The 21,894-nt window shown below is 43.4% G+C and overlaps 1 protein-coding gene across 1 annotated transcript in view; it reads left to right on the plus strand.

Moving 5' to 3' along the window:
- The first annotated feature begins 1,753 nt into the window (after window positions 1-1,753).
- The window catches only part of LOC120836676 (enteropeptidase-like), a 66,293-nt gene continuing 46,152 nt past the window's right edge, over window positions 1,754-21,894 (plus strand). Inside the window, exon 1 of the mRNA XM_040205685.1 lies at window positions 1,754-1,802. Within this exon, the coding sequence (XP_040061619.1) occupies window positions 1,754-1,802 (49 nt within the window). The remainder of the gene's footprint in view (window positions 1,803-21,894) is intronic.

Raw genomic sequence — 21,894 nt, forward strand, 5'->3', positions numbered from 1 at the left:
GACCGCCGTGGAAGTAGCCAAATTCTTCGTGGAGTCTATCGTCCTCCGACACGGCGCACCCCAAGTCCTGATTACGGACCGAGGATCCTCGTTCATGGCGCAACTGACACAAGAGATACCCCGCACCTCCACCAAAAATGTCACGAATGAAGGTGACGAAAAGCCGAACAGTGAACTGAAAATAAAGATTTAATGGGCGAACTTGTGCCAACCAAAAATAAATAACGAAAGAGCGTCGAGGTAGCAGAAAAGCGGGCGGCGGTTCGGCGGCAGTACAGAGCGCTAGCGAGACTGGGACTGACTCGACAAGGTCGCGGGAGCCGCTTATCTACCCTGCGTCACTATCTCGAAAGTTCGGCAAAAAAGGTTCGAGCGTCGCGCGCTCGGGGCGAGGATAAACTGGCACTTTCGAGAATAACAAAGCAGAAGGAAAGTTACGTCTGCTGCGAGAATGAGCGGGAATCTTCTTGAAGACCGTGACCAAGCGTTGCCTTCTCGGCTCTGCGGGCGGCAATATCAAGCAGTAGAAGAGACAGCAAATTTGAGAGGTCGTCCTGCTTTTTTTCTGTCTCGTCTACGTTTTGATCTTTCTTCTCAACCCTGTCTCCCTGAGACTGCGTTAGAGAACACATATCAAGACGTAGAAGAGACAGAAAATTTGACACGTTGTTCTGTCTATTTTCTGTCTTGTCTCCGTTTTGATCTTTCTTCTCAACGCTGTCTCCCTGTTAGCGGGGTAGAGAAGAAAAATCGAGACGTAGAAGAGTCAGAAAATTTGAGACGCCGTCCTGTTTATTTTCCGTCTCGTCTACGTTTTGATCTTTCCTCTCAACCCTCTCTCCCAGATACTGGGGTAGAAAAGACACATAAAAACGCATGCTTTTATCTCTCTTCTCAACCCTGTCTCCCTGATACTGGGGTAGAGAAGAAACATCGAAAATTAGAAGAGGCAGAAAATTTGAGACGTCGTTCTGTCTATTTTCTGCGGAGTCTCCGTTTTTTTGTTTGTTCTCAACCCTGCACCTGCACCGCCTGCTGCCTTACCATATTTTCCCTTTTAACACAGTTATGCAGATATTAAAGACTGAACTCAGAAGTGTGATGCCGCTGGTTACAATGTGCAATTGATAATGGTCACAACTTTCAGCGGGAATCGGCATGGATTCAAAGTGTTCGGTAAGCGTCGCGACGCCATTACTTTGCATGCTCTTATTTTTGCGCCAGTCGCCCGGGTCTGCTGGAAACGGGCCGCGGTCCCGGTGTTTCAGAAAGGACCGCGGCCAGCCGTGGGCAGGTGAGAAAACCTCCGCCAGCCGGATGTGGCCAGCGGACCGTGTTTTTTAAACCCCTGATTGAAACCGTTATACCAAATAAGTCGTGAGTATACGACAACTTTGCGTTCAAAACAATAGTAATATAATTTAAAAACCCCTCTGACACCTCAGTGCGGAAACCTTTGATAAGGGGATAAAAATAACACAATACATTTTCAAAGCAAACTTCAAGTTGTTTACATGTGGGCGGTGATATCAGAATTTGAAAACGTAGTTGTGCTGACTCAAAACAACTTCATAGTTCAAATGTCATCGCACGAGCGCTTTGTTTCTGAGGATGAACGGAGGAAAATCTTGCATCAGCATAAGGTCATTTAAGTCACATTTAAGCGTATTTAATACGGACACGCAGCACTTGAGTTTTTTCCCAGTTTGGAATCAAAAAACAGCCTGGAAGGTCCTTGCCGATATTGAGACCAATGAATTCACTCTTTCTCGTCTTCGTATATACCATTGCCTTGTTATACGGTAAGTGGGAAAAACGGCAATATTTAGCGAAGTTATATTAGTTTACTAATCAAGCAGAAAGCAATTTTGAAGGGATTTTTATTTCTGACTCTAGCCTTACCTTTGCGCTAAGTCTCTCTCTGCATGTGCGTAGAGATCGCGCATATGACTTTTATTTCTTGATTACATAATCTAATGCGGAGTCACTAACTTATAACTAAGCTTAGTATTTCTCACGTTGGTGCCTTTGTTGCTTGTCGCGGGGCGTCCATTGACTTTAACTTGTTCAAAAAGTGAGACGGGATTAAAGCTTAATCAAATATATATCTTTGTTTCCATTCATTGTCCCGTCAAGTGGTGTCTTGCAACTTAGCTGAGTACTATTGTTCTCTACAACAATATATGTTGAGATATGCTTGTATAAAAATAAAGGATTACAAGTTTATAACCATGTGTGAGAAAACTCCTGCAAGAAAACTGCATTTCGAAAAGGACAGTCAGTAATTAAAAAGGATCATGAACTTCCCTGTCTTTTTACCAATAAAACAGTCTCCCTCAGAGGCTCCGATACAAAATGACGTGCCTAGGGGTATCAAGTTGCCTTTGGCCACCCTCTGGAATTGAAATAAATATATATTTTTGATAGAACGTTGAATGCGCTGTAAATATCACTGTGTTTTAAATTAAGCCTCATCAGCATATATCTTTACTCATAGAGTTATTATAATGTACGCTAGAGGTTCAAGTGGCGCTAGTGTGCTGACGCAAATTGAAGCAGACAGCAACCAGTCGAAAATTGACTTCCGGTAATGCATTTCTATGGGAAAAAGTGAGTGCATTTTTTCCCTGTGCTCGATCATAGGAGCAAATATCCCAAATAATTCGTACGTACTAGGTAGTTTGGAACATTTCTCAGTCAGGCCGACGAAAGAATTGGTCATTTACGGCGTTTTTTTCTCGAATTCATCGCACTAAAAACGGTGCTAAAACGGCTTCGTACGTGTATTTATGTACACTGTCGGACACTGTTAGTGCGAACGCGGCGTCGGCGATTTCCAGTATGGGGGATATATATGCCAAACGAACGAAGGACATCTGGAAAATCAAGAGCGGCGGCAAGAACTACGCAGCAACACCAAATCAGTAACTCGCAGTGCATGTACGATCAAAATAAATTGAAGGCCACGTAATCTATTCCGATTTGAAATAAGTAGTGCCGTTTTATTCTTTCCTGAGCGAAGCTGCGTGTTCTACGTTCAAAATATCACCCGCACGCTAGACATCTTTGAGAAAAAGTGCGCGATAAAAGCTGCCCGGCAGAGAAAACAATACGAAGAGACACCTTTCATATCCCACGGACTTTATTCTCTACGTTGAAGGTTTTTATCTGCTCATGCACGGCGGGATCATTTTCATATGGTGACAGGACTGGCATATTATCAATATACAAGCGTCACCGGAATGCTGGCGAGCCTTGAACACACTCTATATTCGTTTCGATCGTAATTTTGCTTTGAATCGTAGCTTGTTTTTACACACCTGCTGCGGAACACACGTTTGGGACTGAAATGCAGCCAAGTTAAACATCGCTCACTGATGAAGAAAAATGCGCCAACTAAAGCAATTACACTTTTACAGTGTTAATTAAGACACATACTATTTGGTACGACCGAAATAACCAAAGTGTTCCATGTTATTTTCCGGCGAAGAGACAAAATGCAAGCGCGTTTTCCCCTAGGAATGCACAGGAGCACCGCAAAAGTAGACTGGTTGCTGTCTGCTTCAATTTGCGTCACAGAAGTCGCATAGTAACTAGCGCCAGTTGAACCAATAAAACGCGACACGGCAGAAAGCACTTCATCGTTATTTATCGTACAGCTGTATTGTACTCATCAGAAATTCCGAAATATGTGTTTGGGGAATCTGTTCCTTTTGGGTACCGCCTTAACGAGTGCTTCGTACTACCCAACGTCCGCGAAATACTCTGATGCTTTTTAATTATACTTTTGGTCACATTAATTAAAAGGTACTCTTAGAAAAAAGGTTACTAACTTTTGGTCTGTTACTCTTGTCGCATATGTTACTAACTTCTCACCAACTACAGAGTGTAACAGGTCTGTTCTTAACAGTTAATACTTAAAAATTTAATAAAGGTAACCAGTCTCGTCAGCAAGACCAAGAAGAAACCACTACATTTGTTTAGAGGTGAATGCTAATTGGTGTAAAAGATCTAGATGCACTTAGCAGAAGAAGCTAGGAGGTGCTAGCTATAGCCCAAGTTAAAGGCCCCAAAATCATTTGCATTGCTCGCGCGGATATAATTGCACCGTCAACACTTAATATTGCAAAAAACATTACGCACGTCATAAATCGACTGAACGCACCACATACCTGGATCACGTAAACAAACGCAGCACGCGAAAACGCGTATATGAACCTACGCTACACCGATCCCTTGCTGCGTCGCTTTCTATTCTTACTTTTATGCCCTGCTTTTTTAAAGCAAGGCTTTTCTCCGGTTACAACCTTAGCAATAAATAATTTACAAACAACCTTCCTTTTTGACATTAATATCGTTTCTGGATATTGAATATTGATGGTATCAGGAATTAATCTCTTAGTAAACATACCATTCACGCTGTAAATATTTGCTTCAGTCAATATTACTACCTGCTCCTCTGAGGCTGACAGCCCATGTTTCCGCCTCTATGTTTATTTGTGACTACAGCGACCTTTACGAGATTCAAGTATCGGACAAATATGGCGGTTTAAAACAAATCGTTCAGTACCATGTGACGGCTCAACGCGCAACACCGCGGTATCATCAAGCGACCATTTGACTCAAAATGGCTAGCCCCGATGGTTATCTTCAAAGATACGAACCTGCGGCGATGTGCTGGCGTAACCGAGTTTACAGAGGCTTGACTTTTTTCGAAACAGCAAAGAAGCGATAAGAGATAACCAATTTACTTTAAAAGGTAATTGAATTACACTAGTAAATACTTTTCTCAAACTGCGAGAAGTAAATGAATTACATCAAAAATTATAGCAGACTAAAAGAAACTACAGTACAATTACTTCAAAAAGTAATGAAATTACTTTGACATTTATTTACAATGCATCGAGTCAGTCATTTGTGCTCATTTTATTTACAGTATATGTACCAAAACTCAGGTCTTCCTGTTTACATCGCAAAAGCCCGATGCACCACGATCCGAACGATACTGAACGGTCGTTCTACTGGCGGACACGACATGGGTGCTAAACAATATGAATAGCTTCTTCTTTAGATGTGGCTAAAAAAGAGTCGACCGACCGGTTTCCCAGTTCATTCAACAGGGAACGTTATTAGTTAAAAAGTGATGTTTTCCTCTTCCTCATTGAGAAGGACCAAAAGCCCCTGTCAGTATGTTAAGTAGAGCCATGGGAGCTCGATCTTACAATAAATCGTTGCCTGAAACATTTACCTTACGTAATCCAATCCTATTCTCACAAAAGCAACAATTGACGTAATCCCGGTCATACCTCTAAGGAGCATTGTTTCCCATAACCCGAAAATCCTAAGTTGTTCCGCGTTATCAAACAAAGGGGCTGAATATTTGCTGGGTGGAAGCGTCGCTACATAACGAAATGGATGCCGCGAGCTTGTTAAAAATGTGTACTTTCCCATCAAACGGGTAGCAATATCTGTTCGTACGCTTAGTTCCGAATAAAGTTCTGAAAGGAAGGCAGTGAGGCATACGGCGAGCTGTAGCTGTTTTGCTCGATTGCCGTTTTTCCGACTGCAAGGATCGCCTTTACTTAACGAGGCCAAGAATACGCATGAAATGTCTGGGGCCTTGACAAGGCGTTTGTTGTTAACTATTTATTTCGGTCGTTACTTCTTCACAATGATCGAAGCCTACGGTTCGGCCTTGCTTGACACTCCAGCAAGAAGGCTGGTCTATTTGTCCTGTCCTCTCAGGTTTTAAAATGTGTTGACCTCACTAGTGATGTTCCCTTCGCCTTTTGGCCCTGAAGCCGTAATCCCTAAGCGGACAGTGAGGTGGAAGCTACGTGCTCGTTGGAACAGTCAAGCATCTATCTTTCGTCATATAACCGGGCTCTCGTTCATACCTGCATGCAGAGAAAGGGTGGGGTCAGGCGATAAAACGGAAATGGTTGATTTTTTCTTGTGAGCTGGTATAGCTCGCACCGCAATGTCAGATTACGCATAAAGGATGTATAGTGTCGTCGGGATGACGTAGCCACAGCAGATCTGCTTGCATGGAATTCGTGAGCCGTGGTCTTCCAGTGATGTCTTTACAAGTAAGCTTTTCTCCTTCGCCTTTCCAGCTGCATTTGTGCTTCTGTCCAGTTTTTCGTACGAGGTTTTGCGTTCAGATGGGCGTCGTTTATTTGCTCCGTTTTCTGTTTCACGAAATGTCTGCATAAAAATTATTTTTTCTATCTTTAAAAAAAAAAAGAAGTTTGCAACTGAGCTTTCTCATTTGGGATAAAAGTCATTTCAAAATTAACGAGTAATTCTTTTGCATTTACTGGCTGAAAGTAATGCATCGCATTGCTAGTAATGCATTGCATTGCTCAATGTTTAGCCTATGAAACTAATTCATTACATTACTTATTAGCAAAAAAGTTTACGCAATTTTATTTCTGCCATTTCATTAAATTAATGTCATTACCCCCATCTCTCGGAAGGACTGCCTACTGTCCTTCCATGGTGCTGATGAACAACAAAAAACGCGGAATGGCTAATTCACGCGGTTGCGTAGGATGCGTTCAGAGCAACCTAGGTAAAAAGCAGATACTACAGTTGCTACAGAGTCACTGGGACAACTGTTTCATCGTGCAAACCACCGACAACAGGGAATCACGGAAGCCAGAAGAGACGAGCAGAAATTGCGAAAAAACCTGTTCCGTCTAGTTGAGCCTTTTCCCACTAGGTGACGTCCGTTTCGCTGGAGTCGCGAATACTCAAGCACAACCTTATGTAGCTATGGAACCAAAGCCACAGAGCCGCAGCACGCCGTTTCAATGCGCAGCTGAATATAGTCCAACCAAATTATTGTGTTAAGCGTAACTTAAAAAAAGAAATATATATATACATATATTTTAGTCTCGATTTTACAATGTAATCATTATATTAGTCACAGTGAGCCAATATTATAGCACTTCTTTTAGATCTCTCGCGTTTTCTTCGTTTAAATTATCTGCAGATTTTCTAGTGCCCTGCAAAACGAACATGGCGTCTTTTTCGTGCGCGTCGTTGGACATCATCGGTATGCTCTATCGTCTGTACCTTCTGTAATCTCTCCCTTTGGTCGTCTCGTGGGATTTTCCCAAAGTTTGGCAGCAAAAAGTTTTAAAATCAAACCGAGCGAGGGATGTGCAGCGTGTAGGCACATGAGAGAGAGGAAGCCGGGACTCTCCTTTTCCCGAAATTTGGCATGAAACAAATTGTCAAAACAAACCCAGTAGGTGATATGCAACGTGCACTAACTAGTGAGAGAGAGGAAAGCGGGACTCTTCTTTATTACTGTACACCGGTTCGTTAGCGAGTCGGCCGGCGTAAGTTAACAGGGGTGGGTATTGTGCCCATGATCTTTGGGTTCTGCAACGCGAGCTTTCGCTATACGCGTTCCGAACTGAGGTGCGGCTCCGTCTCCCTTGTATGGCCAGCAGTAACGGAGCGCGATACAAATATAACTTGACTTCGCACAGTAGCTTGTGCGTACTTCCATTCTGGTGTATCGCGCCCGCGCTATGATTTTTCAACAGAAGAGTTTACGTATCAATAACCTCAAAGCAATGCAGCGCTAATAAAATTGACAACATCATTTAAATCGTTGTGACACATCTGCGTCTACGCAAGACAAACAAAATTTGAGGTGACCTAACACGGTGTAATTTACCTTTGGATGCTGTCCGAGTGCTTCAGCGGAAGCATCGGCTGGAGCTTAAAAACAAATAAAGCATTTGAAAAGAGACGCCAATACGCTTGCGTGCTCGGCAATCACAACTCAGAAACCTGAACCGCGATCCTCATACCAAAAGATGACCTGTAGCATAGGCGTGTGTATCACGTCAATACCCAAGCTGAAACCGAAACAATAAAAGTCCAACCCTATTTGGAGCGATAACACAAAAGGCAGTTCGCTGGCAAACCGCATCCGCCTCCGCTTCGCAAGCGCAGCTCAACCTCAAGTGCGAGTGCGCCACTATGGCTGTAAACGTTTCATACTTAGAGTATGAAAAACGGGTGTTTATTTTCTCCTTCACCTCGAGGTGAAGTAGAGCCGGCAAGAAGACGTCTAGGCATTGTCGACGTAGATGGTCGTTACCAAGCTGGTAGATAAATACTAGCTTGGAAAAAGTTGTGGTTCATTCATCTGCACCAATTCGTTTATATATATATATACATATATATATATATATATATATATATATATATATATGTGTGTATATATTTAAAAACGATGCCTTTTAAATCATTACGCTCAATCTCTGTAATGTAGAATTAAGGTAGACACGCGGATTTCGAAACCCCAGTAAGGTTGCTCAAGGACTCAGGACTTTGGAGACCCCTGGTATGCCTTTCAAGGTATACCAGCGTTGTCCCATTTTTATAGCAAAGGGAGCAGTTTGCGTGTTTGTCGCAGCTTCGAGGGCCAGAAAATAAGCAAGTATATAACACGAAGCGTTTTGTGAGCGTCGCAACGCGATATCTTTACATGTGGTTATTTCTGCGCCAGTAGGACCGGGCCTGCTGGTGACGGGCCGCGGCCCGGAGGTCACTGCAAAAACCCCGGCCAGTCGCAGGCAGGTGAGGTGCCCTCCGCCTTTTGGATCCGACCCGCGTACTGCGTTTTGGAGACACCTGACTTAAATGGTAATCCAATAGAAGTCACGAGTATACATCAGCTTTACGATCAAAAGAATATTAGTAGAATTAATAAATCCTTCTACGCATCTCGGTGCCGAAGCCTTTAATGAAGGGTCAAATTATCACAAGACATTTTGAAATGTGTCTTCCAGTCGCTCGGAAGTGGGCGGTAATACCCGACGCTAAAAACCAGACTTGGCAAGTAATCCGTTACAAGTAACGGCTTACTTGTAATCCGTTACTTTTTTAAGTAATTTTGTAATTGCCATTTTACTTTTTTGCACCAGCAATGAGTAATGCAATTTCGTTACAAAATATTTGCAACGGGTTTCTTTAATTACTCGTTACTTCTTAAAATATGAACATAACACAGAACTCAAGCAATGCGAGCAGGAAATTCAGCCCCACAAATATAGAGCAATTCCGACAAATTGGAAAACATCGAGAGGAGAAGAATGACCAAAATAATAACCCGATTTTTTATGACCGGTCACTTGATGCACTAGAAAAACGTTGAAGGCATATAGAAATATGTTAGAAAAAAAATCTCATGACGACAACGCAGAGTAGGCTCTGCCCCTTTCCACCACTTTTAAATGGTGCTTTACAGCAGTGTTGCGGAATGGGCACCCCCATTCCATTCCAGTTCCATTCCGGGGAATTTGAGTTTTCAATAATTCCATTCCTTTCAACTCCTAGGAATGGGGACACTGGGCCCATTCCCACTCCTAGAATGGCTGACTCGCTCCATTCCATTCCTCCAATTCCTAAACGTTAAAAGTGTCACTTGACAGCTGCTATACACTGCAGGGTTGGGCAGAAATGTTCAGAAATGTATTTGGAAATACAAATACTGGGATAGATGAAAATAGTTGCTAAGATACTGATACTCTAGTCTCAAATGTATTTATAAAAATGTATCGCGATACATATCGGAAATACATTTCAGAAAGAGGCAAAAAGTCTTTGGAAATATAAATACAAGAATACATTTTAGGGAGGGCAGAAATATAAATACAGATAATACAATACATTTTCAAATTTCTTTAAGACGCCAACTGAGATGAGGCTTGTTTGAAGTGGAAGTTTCTTTTTTTTTTTGGTCCCGAAATTACTTTTCCGCAGGCTTGGCACTTCGCCTTGAAGGTAGTGGTTCCGGACGAAGAGTCCTAAATGGGTTTAAAAAACGTTTCATCAAGGATTGACCGCGGTCCCTTCCCTAGCATTCTGTCGGACTGACTAGTGATGCAAAAAGACTTCGACCTCTAAAATAAATTCCATAAAAACATCACCACTTCCCTGTCTAATAAGGGCGCCCCTGTCAGCACTGATCACATGACGTCACGGTGGGATGAACTAGTATTCTTGAATCTGTAGGTGTTGCCTTGAGCATGAAACTTTACCCACGCTGCTGTATGAAAGGACAATACATACTTTCGTTGTAGCTGACCTCGTTGAAGACCATGCGGGCAGTTGCATTTGGAATTTTAAAAAAAAGTGGACCACGTGAAGCATCCTGAAGCACATGTCTTATCTTCTGTTATGGTTGAAAAAACGATACGGTGGCATCCTTGTTGTGACGGTCCTTCCTGCCGACTCTCCGCCTCCAACGCATAAATGGCAGTCTTCAAGTTTCGCCTAGCATCATTCAAACAGAGACCTCGTGGATTGCGATCTGAGATGACCAGCACAGGTGCGAGCTCTTCCAGAAACAGCGCGCTCAAGACGACTCGAAAGTGTACGAAGTCTGGGTCCGCACAGCGAGGCCACGTCTGGCCTCCTTCCTGGGTATCGGATCACCAGAGCAGCAGGTCACGTTCACGTCGGCTGATGACGTACCAGCCGTGCAATATTACAGGCGCAGACGCATTCGGTTAAGTGTTGAACTTCACTGGTGAAAGGCGCCACCGCCCCCCCTCCCCCACCCCCTCCCATCCCCCCTCTGTTCTTTGCTTTGACGCTTGTCTTTTGTATTGCATTTTTTTTCTTTTGCGCATAAGTCTGCTAGGGCCTTACGCGGGTTCGCAGTTTCCCGCTCATTTTATTTCTGAACAACCGACTCCCTGACTAGCTCGGTATAGCTGAACGTAATAAATAAATAAATAAATAAATATATAAATAAAATTTAAAGAACCTGGCCCATTCCATTTCCATTCCATTCCGGGCAAAAGGCATCTAGTTCCATTCCCATTCCATTCCCCTGAACGTTGCTGCCATTCCATTCCCATTCCATTCCGGGGCCGCGAAAATGCCGAATGATTCTGGAATAATTCCAACTCCGGAGTGGCAACTCCGCAACACTGCTTTACATCTCCTGGGCAGGAGAAACTTCTTCGGATTTATATGTTTCTGACTTTTACACCGTTCCACCTTTGCGAACTTCTTCGACGGCTCTCGCGACCTGCACAAAGCTACATGTATGTACGAGACCGCCGCTTTGAAACGTGGCACTCACGCTCGAAAGGCCAATTTCAAAGGTGAGCTTTCGTTGGTCGGTTCCTGCCCTCCGAATCTCCTAGAATAGGTAGACGCTGCTACTGAGCATGCGCTCCGCTAACTTTGTCTGCAGAATTCCAGGGATGATCTTCGGTCGCCGTATGCTAGCGGGATAGTGGGTGCGGTTGCAGCGTTTGTTGTTTCGTCAGCTTTCAGGTGAACGGAGTGCACCTAGATTCTTTCTCTTAAGAGGGCGCGGTACCTTTATTTATTCGTTCGTTTCAGCCACCAGATGGCGCGCGGCTCGTAACGTGGTTGAACGCGCAACTTCTAGATGGCGCCAGTATCGAAGTGTGAAAAGGCCCGCGTTATCCGCTGCGTGAAATAGATCCCGAAATGTGTCGTGTTCTCCCGGCGGAGGAAGTTTCTCCCTCCCTCGCGCGCGCTTGGTATGTCTGTGGTCAGTCAGCTCAGTGTGCATAGCATCGGACGTCAGTGATAATACGCGCGGTGGCCCAGTCCGGCCTCTGCGCTGCGTGATGCAGTGGGTGGCGCTCGTTTCTGTTCGGAGGTAGGAATAAAAATGTCGGTCCTCTTTTTTTGCGACGCTCGCTTCTATAGCTTGGTTTTTTTTTTTATCTTAAGTGACCTACAGTACCGCCTCTTCGAAATCGTCCTTTGCGGCGAGCGATTGAGAGTCAGGTTAGCATTTTATTTTGGTCAGCACTACACGTTCGATCAAGACCTCGGGCGGCGATGTAAACATGTATTGCTCCCCAAAGTGTGTCCAAGGTGCGCAATGACAATTGGAAATGGTATTGAAGGCGCGCGACCTCCGGTTGGTAAAATACGTGCGTTAGATTAACTTATTCAGTCTAATCATTTTTGCCAACGTCTTTTATCTGTTTCGACAAATGACATGGTCGAGTCTATTGATAACCTTAGCTAGATTAGACGTACGGAGTGTCCGGTCTTTAAATAAATTTGCTTCGCTTATGTGAATGAATAACTGTTTTCTCTTTTCCGTGCTCGGTGCTATGCAAAAATCGCTCAGATGTTATGGTAGCGTAGTCTGGCGGCGTTTTGCACGCTGACTCGCTACTGCATTCGCTGTGCACAATATGTGTTCAGATGGAATGTGCTAAATCGTATTTCCGATCGATATGATAGATTTACTTTGCTTTCCTAATTATAACTGGTTCGTCCCTGATCTGAGCCTAAGTTCAAATGCGAAGGTGCAGACAGACTTAGCGTCGTAACAGCCGTAATGCGTAGAAAGAAATTGGTACCATGAAAGAAAAACAAAAGGATACGAGGTGGCTCGGTGTTATAGAAGCAATGAGTGTGCAAAAAATGCCATCGCACGTTTTTTTGTTTTTTTTTTTAATTTTTTGCATTGCTGGGAAACGCTTAAGGTACCAGCAAAGACAGCGAGCTGGCGTGAAATTTCCATCGAGCGGAAAACGAGTGTCACTTTCATTTCATCATGCGCTTTCATTTTGATATGGCTCAAAATGCGCGCGAAATAGTAGCAGGTAAGGCAACAAAATTTAGATGTTAGGTCTGGAACACCACCATACTCGGCCGTGTTGGGGGCATCTCTCGCGAGTCAATACGTCAAAGGTATTGCGCGTCGAACTGTACGTAAGAGTTATCCATTCCAGCGAAACCTGGATTTCGGAAAACTATTGTGCGTTAGAGATATGCATCGTGTAAATCACGTATGACTATACCCTATCTCACTAGTTGCGCGCAGTACTTGGAAGCCACGAGCGAGAAATAAATGACCGTTGATTTGAAGGACAATCGCGACGTGCAAAACCATAAAAGAGAGTCACGATAAGACGAGAGCTTCCCCTTCTCTTCAAGCGCGTGGGTTACGCTCTCAATCCCGCACCTGTGGTAACACTGCAGGCTCCTAAAATCGTCTTCCCTGAAGAACACAGTAGCCTTTAGAATTGAGGGGTGCTACGCGAAAGCGAGCGACATGATCACGGGAACGAAGGCGAGGTGCTCCGGGCTTTGAAAACGTTCCTGATCGCAACAACTTTTTTGTTTCTTTTTTTTTTTTTGTCGAGGCCCAATTTTTTATTATTTTTATTTTCGTCTACCTTCATACGCCATCAGCACAAAAAAATACCATAAACTAAAAATAAAATAAAAAGAAATAGTGGGCATACAACCACAACGCGCCCACTGGGACCCGAGTCAAGGCAAGAACAATTAACTACTAAAAGGGAAAAAAAATCATGTTCGCATACACAGACAGAACGCCTCCATCGAAAGCAATGAATCATGCGCTTGTTCTGCCAGTCTCGTTGTGCGTCTGTCAAAAGCCACAAAGGAGGAAGACAATCAGCGCCTACATTACTCCCCCCCCCCCCCCCTAAAAAGAAGAAAAGAAAGGTTTCCTGGGCGCCCGCGGTCGCCCAAATGATGACCTTGGAAGGGTATGCGATTGTAGCGCGTTTGTCCCCCGGTTGTGCCCCTGTCTCAAATGCCACGGTCCGTTTCTCCCAAGTGCCCGTCTTATCTTCCCGAGTATCAACTCCGCAGTGATTCTGAATTATTCCGATGCTTTCCAACGTTGCAAAACTATTGGACGAATATTTACACAAAAGTATACACTGTTCGCAGAACTATCTACAGCGCTAAAATTCAAAAGCGTCGTGTTGGATTCGGGAACTCGTGTAGGTTTAGCTCATTGTTGGAACATTCTTATTCGCTGGATGAACTCCACAAAATGTGTAAATATTAGAATGAACTTTCCAGAGAACGATAGTTGTTGCCGGGGTTCCAGGCGACCGGAGAGGTCGCAATTATTGGTTGATTAAAAATTTTATTTCATAATCATAATTGTACCATCAAGGGCACGCCATTTTCTCATCAGTTCTTCTACGGACAGAGTTGCTGTATTCGTAGCACACGTAGACGGAAATGGTTGAGACTGTGCTCATATAATATCTTCTTTTGGCAGGTACTGCGCAGCGATTGCACACAATGCCTCTAACATAAACATGCTGCTCCACATGTGTATTTGTAAGATGCAATACATCGTTCTCCCAACTTCGTTGAAATGGACATGAAAGCGCGTAACCGTCACTTGGTGAAGTTCTATCTTAGAGGTGAAGTGTTTACCGTAAAAAGTCGTTAATTATTTATTTTTTTCCGTTCAACTACAAAGCTCGATTCACTTCAATTTTTTGTTTTTATGTCGTCTCTACAGCGCTTTTACGTTGGTGCTTTCGTGTTAGAGGACATCACATAATGTGCGGAAAAAAAAAAAAAAACGGTACGATCGATGCTGCGTAGCCCCTTTTTTGCGGACATCAAGAAAAAAAAAAAAAAAGAGATACTAGTTGTCTTCACTTCGCAGTGCATGTTTTAGCACGGAAGTTCCTATTTGGTTATGATGTCTTTACTTTCTTAAAAAATTTGTATACAGTAATTTAAATTACCGAATCACAAAAACGTCTAAATTGCATAATTGCTTTTCGTTGGGACGCCATGACGACAGTCGCTGTCGTCATGGCGTCCCAACGAAAAGCAACTAGTGTTCGCTCGTGGTTTTCGCCAGCATTTCTACGATGAATTGCCAGGATCGCGAGATGCAACAGCGTGACACTCCGTCTTCTGTGACGTCTTTTGTTGCCACTTCGGGACCACTTTTGATGAATCCCCAGCAGAGGACGCTAAACACACCAATCGGAGACGCGCTGCGGGCGCCATACTACTGCTCCTAAAAGTAGCTGTCATGTGCTTTGCTCCGCGTCTGTGATTCCCTCACAGCAGCTCTGACTGAGGGTTGCCAAATTACGGTGAAACGGAGTATAGACAAAACAGACAGGGAACGAGCTGCCAGCATACGTTAGTTAAACTTTCAACAAAAAGGATTAGTTTCTTCCCAAGCTGGACGACATTTACCGGGCATCTTTAGAGCAGCGAAGCTCAAAATCACGCGCACTCATAAGATTTTTTTTCTCTCGCGTGTTTGCGATTTTTATAATGTCCTGCAAGCAAGAAAAAAAAATATATATATATATGTGTGTGTGTGTGTGTGTGTGTGTGTGTGTGTGTGTGGTGAAGTCACTCCAAGGGGGTACCGATAACTGCGAGCCACGAACATGAAGGATTCGCTAACATCCGTCAGGAGTGTGAACGGTAAATCGTCACGCAAACATTCTCACAAGCTGCAAATATTCATTTGGCTTAGCAAGTAGAATATACTAACGACATGTGATTATTGTATACAACATACCATTTCTCGGTTCTTCAAGACCATTTCCCTAGTCTGAACGGTCGCGCTACGGGCGTCGGCCTTCCGTGCCCTCGATAGACTACGGAGCTGCGTTGTGTCGTCTGCTACTGTACCGCCAACAGGAGAGCGATAGCTCTGTGTGCTCCACAGATGCGTGTTGCGGTATAACTCTGTACGTCTGTACTAGAGGAAGACAAAAAGATAGGCTCTGTGACCCCCTCCTAAGCTTACAAAAACAAACAGAAATATACTCGCTTGGACTGAAAGGTTTCCAAAATAGTGGCCAGACATTGGAAAAGCATATGTCACGGAACTTGGTTTGTGAAATGGCATTATTTTTTCGAGCAAGAAATCACCTGCTTACCACTGAGACGACGACATCGTCATTATTTATTGCGTCAGGTGTATTTGCGCTCATGAAGGAAAATCTGAACACATCCTTCTTCCAAAGTCCTATGTCGAATTATAAACACTTTTTTAAACATCTATGCACAAATAACTCATTTATTGCTACACTTGTATATACACGTTAATTAAACGACGTCAAGCCGCATTTGTGATAAGGTCTTGATGTCTATACCAACTACATTCATATTTTTTAGGGCTTTATTGAACGATAACTTCAACAATAGTTAGTGGAACACGATGGCTCGATCTCACCAAAAACCTCAACGTGCGAAGCTTCCACAGACGGTCGCTCGCGAGTATTTTCAATGTGAGACTTAAGAAGCTTTCGCATGCCACAGGGAGCTTGCTTTCGACTACAGCACTGCACGGGCCCGGGAAGCGCGGAGCGCGCTGCTGTGGGGAGAGGTTGACTTACAAGATGACGCGTTACGTGATCACGTAAGATGGCGCGTCGCGTGATCACGTAAGAGGACGTGATTTCGTGTAACGTGACCACGTAAGATGGCGTCATTTTGTGTAGCGTGATCACGTAAGATGACGTCATTTCTTGTAACGAGATCATGTAAAATGACGTGTTTGTGTCACGTGATCACGTAATCTGACGTCAGTTCGTATGAAGGGATTTCGTAAGATGACGTTTTCGTGTCACGCTATCACGTAGGATTACATGATTTCGTGTTACGTGACACGAAGGGGGTGAGAAAAAAAGGGGGAGGGCATTTTTTTTTTCTCTTCGCTCTTCCTAGTGAAACTAAGCGAAGCTATGGAATGTTTAGCGTGCTTCGTTTTCTTTTAGGCACACAGAAACTCCCCACTTTGAAATTCTTTGGGCTAACTTCGGGAAACCGATAATCCGCAGTGCTAACAAACACGACTTATCGGGGTGCCCAAGACATCGTTTTTGACCGCGTTGTAGATTATCATTTGCGTAGGTCAGGGTTTAAAAGAATCGCGATCGTTGAGGCGTTTGCTATGCGTCGCTGCAAACATAACATAAGCACCACCTTCATGAGCATATCTCGAAAGGGGGTTGATTTGCTACGCCCGGAACGTTTGGCCGCCGTTTCCTCTGCGTGACGCTACCAGTCAGCTTTGGAGATAGCGAGATTTAGCAGGCCATTTTTCTCCTCCGTATTGGTATCCCCAAAGAAGGCGCAGCAACTGAGCATGCACGCCTCCAGTCTTTTCTGCGTAGTTCAAGGTCCCTGGGCGGATGACGCGGAAACGATCCGCTGAAACTCCCTATTCTCCTCACTCTGTTCTTCCGACCTACCTTTCCCTTCCCGGCCCTTCCATTCTCCCTTCTTTCTTGCCCTAATCCAGTTTCCCTTACAGAAATACGTTTCGAAGTCGAAATAAATAAATATTGTTGCAGTTCAGGCTTGCCCGGCGCTTTGGCCTTTTAGCAACTTCATTATCCGGTGTTCACCATTTCGATGTTTGTTATTTTGATACTGCGAAGTTTGGAACTCAACAAATCACCTCTATCCACTAAGAAAAAAAGCCATAATTTTCAGGACAAACTTTAATAATCCGAGTTGATAAACATCCGCCGGTGATGAAAATACTAAATTGGTTACAACCGAAACACTCCGGGGGTTGGAAATATTCGACATCGGTAAAACCAAAACACTCCAGCCGGTGACTGTTCCCGCCTAGCGACGGCTAATTTCTTCGAGACGCCTCCTCTGTAGAAGTTTGTAAAACACGTTATCTCGTCGATCCTCCATCGTTCCAGTGCCTATTCAGAGATCGGTGTGGTTCTTGGCAGACAACGCCAACAACATTAGTGTCGTCCGGAACCATTGACTTTAGAAACGCGCCTCTTCGCTTGGAGAACTTATATGCGTGTATTGTTATTTGTTTCTTTTGACTACTACAGACCATACAAAAACTCACCTTCTGGGTGCCACCAACTTCGTCTACTGGGCTGTGAAGCGCGTTCAAGCGTGCGCAATACCTCTCTAGGCCGAAAGATTGTACACTGAGCATACGTTCAAAGCTCAATGACTTAGACATTTTTCGTCAGGATAGATGCTCCCACGAGAAGAGCGTATGACATATGTGAATAGAATCGGAAATTTGAAATGTTCTTGTCCAATCGCATTTTTCTTTGGTTATCAACGCTTTTTAGCGTCATCACGAGACGTTCAACCATAGTACACTGGTGATTAAAAAAGAAGCACCGAAAAACATGCACCGATTTTTGCTCAAAAATAAACACCGGAAAAAACATACCCTATTCATTACCCCTGTCACCTTTTTGGGCAATATGTGAATTTCCAGAAGAACAGCGAGTTATCACCCTCCCCCTAGGATTACCCTGACTACAAAGCAGGCGACCCGTTTTTCCCCGCGTTAGATTGCGGTGACCACGAACCGTGCTGAGGTCACAGGACGTCCGTGAAAAAAAAAAAGGCGGCAAAGAACGATCTACTCTGTGCACGCTCCATCCCCGATTTCCACGACCCCAAGGCCGAAGGACTTTTGTGCGAAGGATAACGATAAAATAAAACTTTGCGTAAAAAAAAAGAAGAAAAAATCCCGTTTTTAAAAGAAAAAAAAAAGTACAAACAAGCACAACGCATTGACGGACCGCGAGGTTGTGGAACACCTCGCGGTCCGCTTGCCACAGGACGGTTGTCTTCGACCCATAGCTCCAAGGTGAATTTGCCTCGTGCGAAAACACGGAGACCTACCCACCGAGAACAAGGAAAGCGAGACACGCACACAGACGCCTCGGCGTGCAGAATGAAACAGGATACGGGCGCGGAATTCGGCCGCGGAAGAACACCTTGCACTGCGCCGATCCGGCCGATCTCCGAACGGACGATTTCGCATTTCGTGGACAGCGAGCGCCACCGCACGGGAGAGAGAGGTACCCTAAAAACATCAAAAACAAGCACCGACACCTTGGTTCTTTATATTTGCTCTAGTTACGGAACAGATCGATTTACATAAATAATTTGGATATTATTCGATTCCGTAATAAATTTAGAAGACACTAAGCCCAACACTTTTTATGTTTGCATTTAGATAATTTTGTAAATTAGCTCCGAACGCAAGAGTGCCAAATGAGCCGATGTTGACCATTTTCATGATTTTTTAAAGAATATAATTAAATTTATAATAAAACATTTGTTGCGCTTAATGACTCGATAATGACTCAGTGTCTTTAAAGCCGAAATTTTCAAGAAGATCCGCGCAGCCGTTATTATTTGAGAATTGTTCTAAGTTGGTGAAAAACCTCATGTATTCTCTATGGGGCTCTGAGGTGCGCCCCCTCTTAAATAAAGTATTTTATTTTTTACCACGACTACTATAACGCCGGCGTTTGAGAAATGGAAAGTAGTGTTACAGAACATTCTTGAAAAACATCAAAAACATCAAGTGACGGGAAAGTAATTTGGGAAGTACGAGTAAAGTAATTCGTTACTTTTTAGCAAAAGTAATTTGTTGCGCTAATAAATTAGATTGGAAGCTCGGTAATTTGTAATTGTAATCCATTACATCTTTCAAGTAACGGGAACAAGTCTTCTAAAAACGCCTCTGCACAGCGGCAAAACCACTTACTTGTTCAAATGTCATTTTACGTGCGGTTTGCATCTGCCGATGAAAGAAGGCAGATGCTACGCCGCTCCCATCAACATAAGCTCATTCAACGCGGACACATAGCACATGAAGATAACGTAATAAGGCAGCCGAGCTCATTAATTTTAAACATTTCTGAAACCCAAGACGGAGGCTACAGAGAGAGGATGAACACAATACGTCTCGATCGAGATGTCTTCCCTCAACTCGGCTCAACTTGAGACGTCTTATGCTTGTCTCTTCTTTGTAGCTTCCGTTTTGAGTTTTAGAAATGTTTACGTAGGAATTGACATTTTTATCCAGCCAGAAATGGAGCAGCGTGGAAGGTGCCCGAAGATATTGAGGACAATATATTTATGGTTTATTATCTTATATACGACATCATATATTCTACCTGTTGAGTGAGAAAACCATAATTATTATCGAAGTGAAAATAATTTAAAAATTTAGCCAAAAACATTAACAACACCTGAAGTTTTGACTCTGTGGTTACCTTTGCACTAAATCTCACGCAACATGCAAGTAGAGATCGCGCATATGTCTCATATCATTTGATCACATAATCTACTACGCAGTTACTCAGTCACAACTCACAGTATCCTTTCTCACAATAGTGCAACATTGTATGTTGCAACAACATTGTATGTTGAGAAAAGGATCACATAAATCAAAGCACTACAAGGTAACAAGAGCGTAAGAGACAACTTCTGCAAGGGTGCTGTATTTTGAAGAGGACAGTCAGTGATTAAAAATGATTATAAACTTTCCTTTCTTTTTATAAATCAAACAATCCCCCTCAGAGGCTCCAATACAGGTTGACGTTTCTATGGATATACAGTTGTGTTTTGCCAACCTCCGAAATGACTCAGCCGTGAGAGAATATTTGTTATACAGAACATCAAAAATGTTGTATCTGTTTTAATTAAAGTTAATTTAGCGTATACCTTTACATCGGCATGATATATTTTTTCGCGCTTTTCGTGATATGTAGACCATAAGAATTTTTATTACAAATTTAAAAACAAATTTTTCTGTTAAGCCTGGAATCAGGTTTCATTTGAAATAGCAGGCTCATTATTCTGAATAAATCTCGAGACAAGCAACGAAAAATGGGGACAGCAACAACACTGTCTCTAATTTACGGACGGTGTTGTGGTTGTTCCCTTCTTTCGTTTCTTGTCTCGAGCTTTTTTTACTATGATCGTCCAACAGCTCGCCTGCGCAGTAAATCTCATTTTAGCAGACTCTTAGTTAACGAGTCAAAATGCTGGCTTTATAAGCTTGGTGCATGCGATAACTAATGCCGAACATTTCTTTAATCCTTAAGTTTTTTTTTTTGTGCACGTCCACGTTTAAAAAGCCCTTCTGTAGTTTTTTGGGAGCACCACTTTCCCCGCTCCCGTTGAGAATATGGTTTGCTTATCAGTGAAGTGCGTGGCTTTCCGTTGCCTCATCTCTGTCTGTACACATCTCCACCGAGCGTGGTGAACGTTCGTTGAAGGAGACGCGACAATCATTCGCTTCAGCTGTCGGCGTGGTTTTTACGGTGAAGCCGGAATCACACTGTTTATACACGATACAAAAGGCAGTCTGCATTCCTATGCTAACGCGAGTCACCGCGAGATTCGTGCTTCAAATTCCACATGGAAATGCGTTCAAGAAAACATTTGGCACGCGGCATTCGAAACAAGGGTGTTGCAGTAACTCGTGTTTGCAAACTATTTTGTTTTTATAATACATAAGCAGGGTCACTCAGGTTTTAGAGTTGTTCTTAAGTTTCCGCCGTTGTCACTTTTAAAAGCCATTTATACTGATTTCAGTATATTAAAACCTCTTCCCTTGCATGCGTTCAGCTTATAAAACAAGATACCGCACGAATTATTTCCTCTTTGTTGGTCGTAAAACTGCGATGTTCTCATAACATACAGTTACTTGGTCAAAGGTTTCATCCGGGGTTCCAGCTTGACGGTTAAATATTCGTGCTGCTTAATGCCCTGCGTCAGCAAAAAACGCTGATTCTGTTTTTGTTACCCTTCTGGTCAGCGTAATTAAAAGGTTATCTTAAAAATAAGGTCGTAGTGCTAACTAACTTTCGGTTCGTAACTGCTTGTCAGATATGTTACTAACCTTTAGCCACACTTAGTAACAGGTGTTTCCTTAACAGTCACTAACCAAGGAACTTAGTGAAGGCTCATCCGTACGACCAAGTAGAAACCACTACATTGGTTAAGAATCAAAATGGAACTTCTCTAAAATATTGTGACGAATGACAAATGATGAGGAGAAGAATAACTAAAGAAACTAAACGTTTAATGAGGCGAACTTGTGCCCAACTAACAGAACAGAAAAAGGATAGCGTCGCAGGTGTCGATGGCGGCGAAACAGCAGGATCGAACGCTAAGGCGAGACTGACCTGACAAGGTCGAGGGCGGCCTCTTATCTAGAGTGAGTCACTATCTCGAAGATTCGGCGGGGAAGGTTCGAGCGTAGCGCGCTCGGGGTGAGAATGAACACGCACTTTCTAGAACAACAAGAGC

This window comes from Ixodes scapularis, unplaced genomic scaffold, assembly GCF_016920785.2.
Source record: "Ixodes scapularis isolate PalLabHiFi unplaced genomic scaffold, ASM1692078v2 PGA_scaffold1__304_contigs__length_218370807, whole genome shotgun sequence".
NCBI classification, from domain to species: Eukaryota; Metazoa; Arthropoda; class Arachnida; order Ixodida; family Ixodidae; genus Ixodes; species Ixodes scapularis.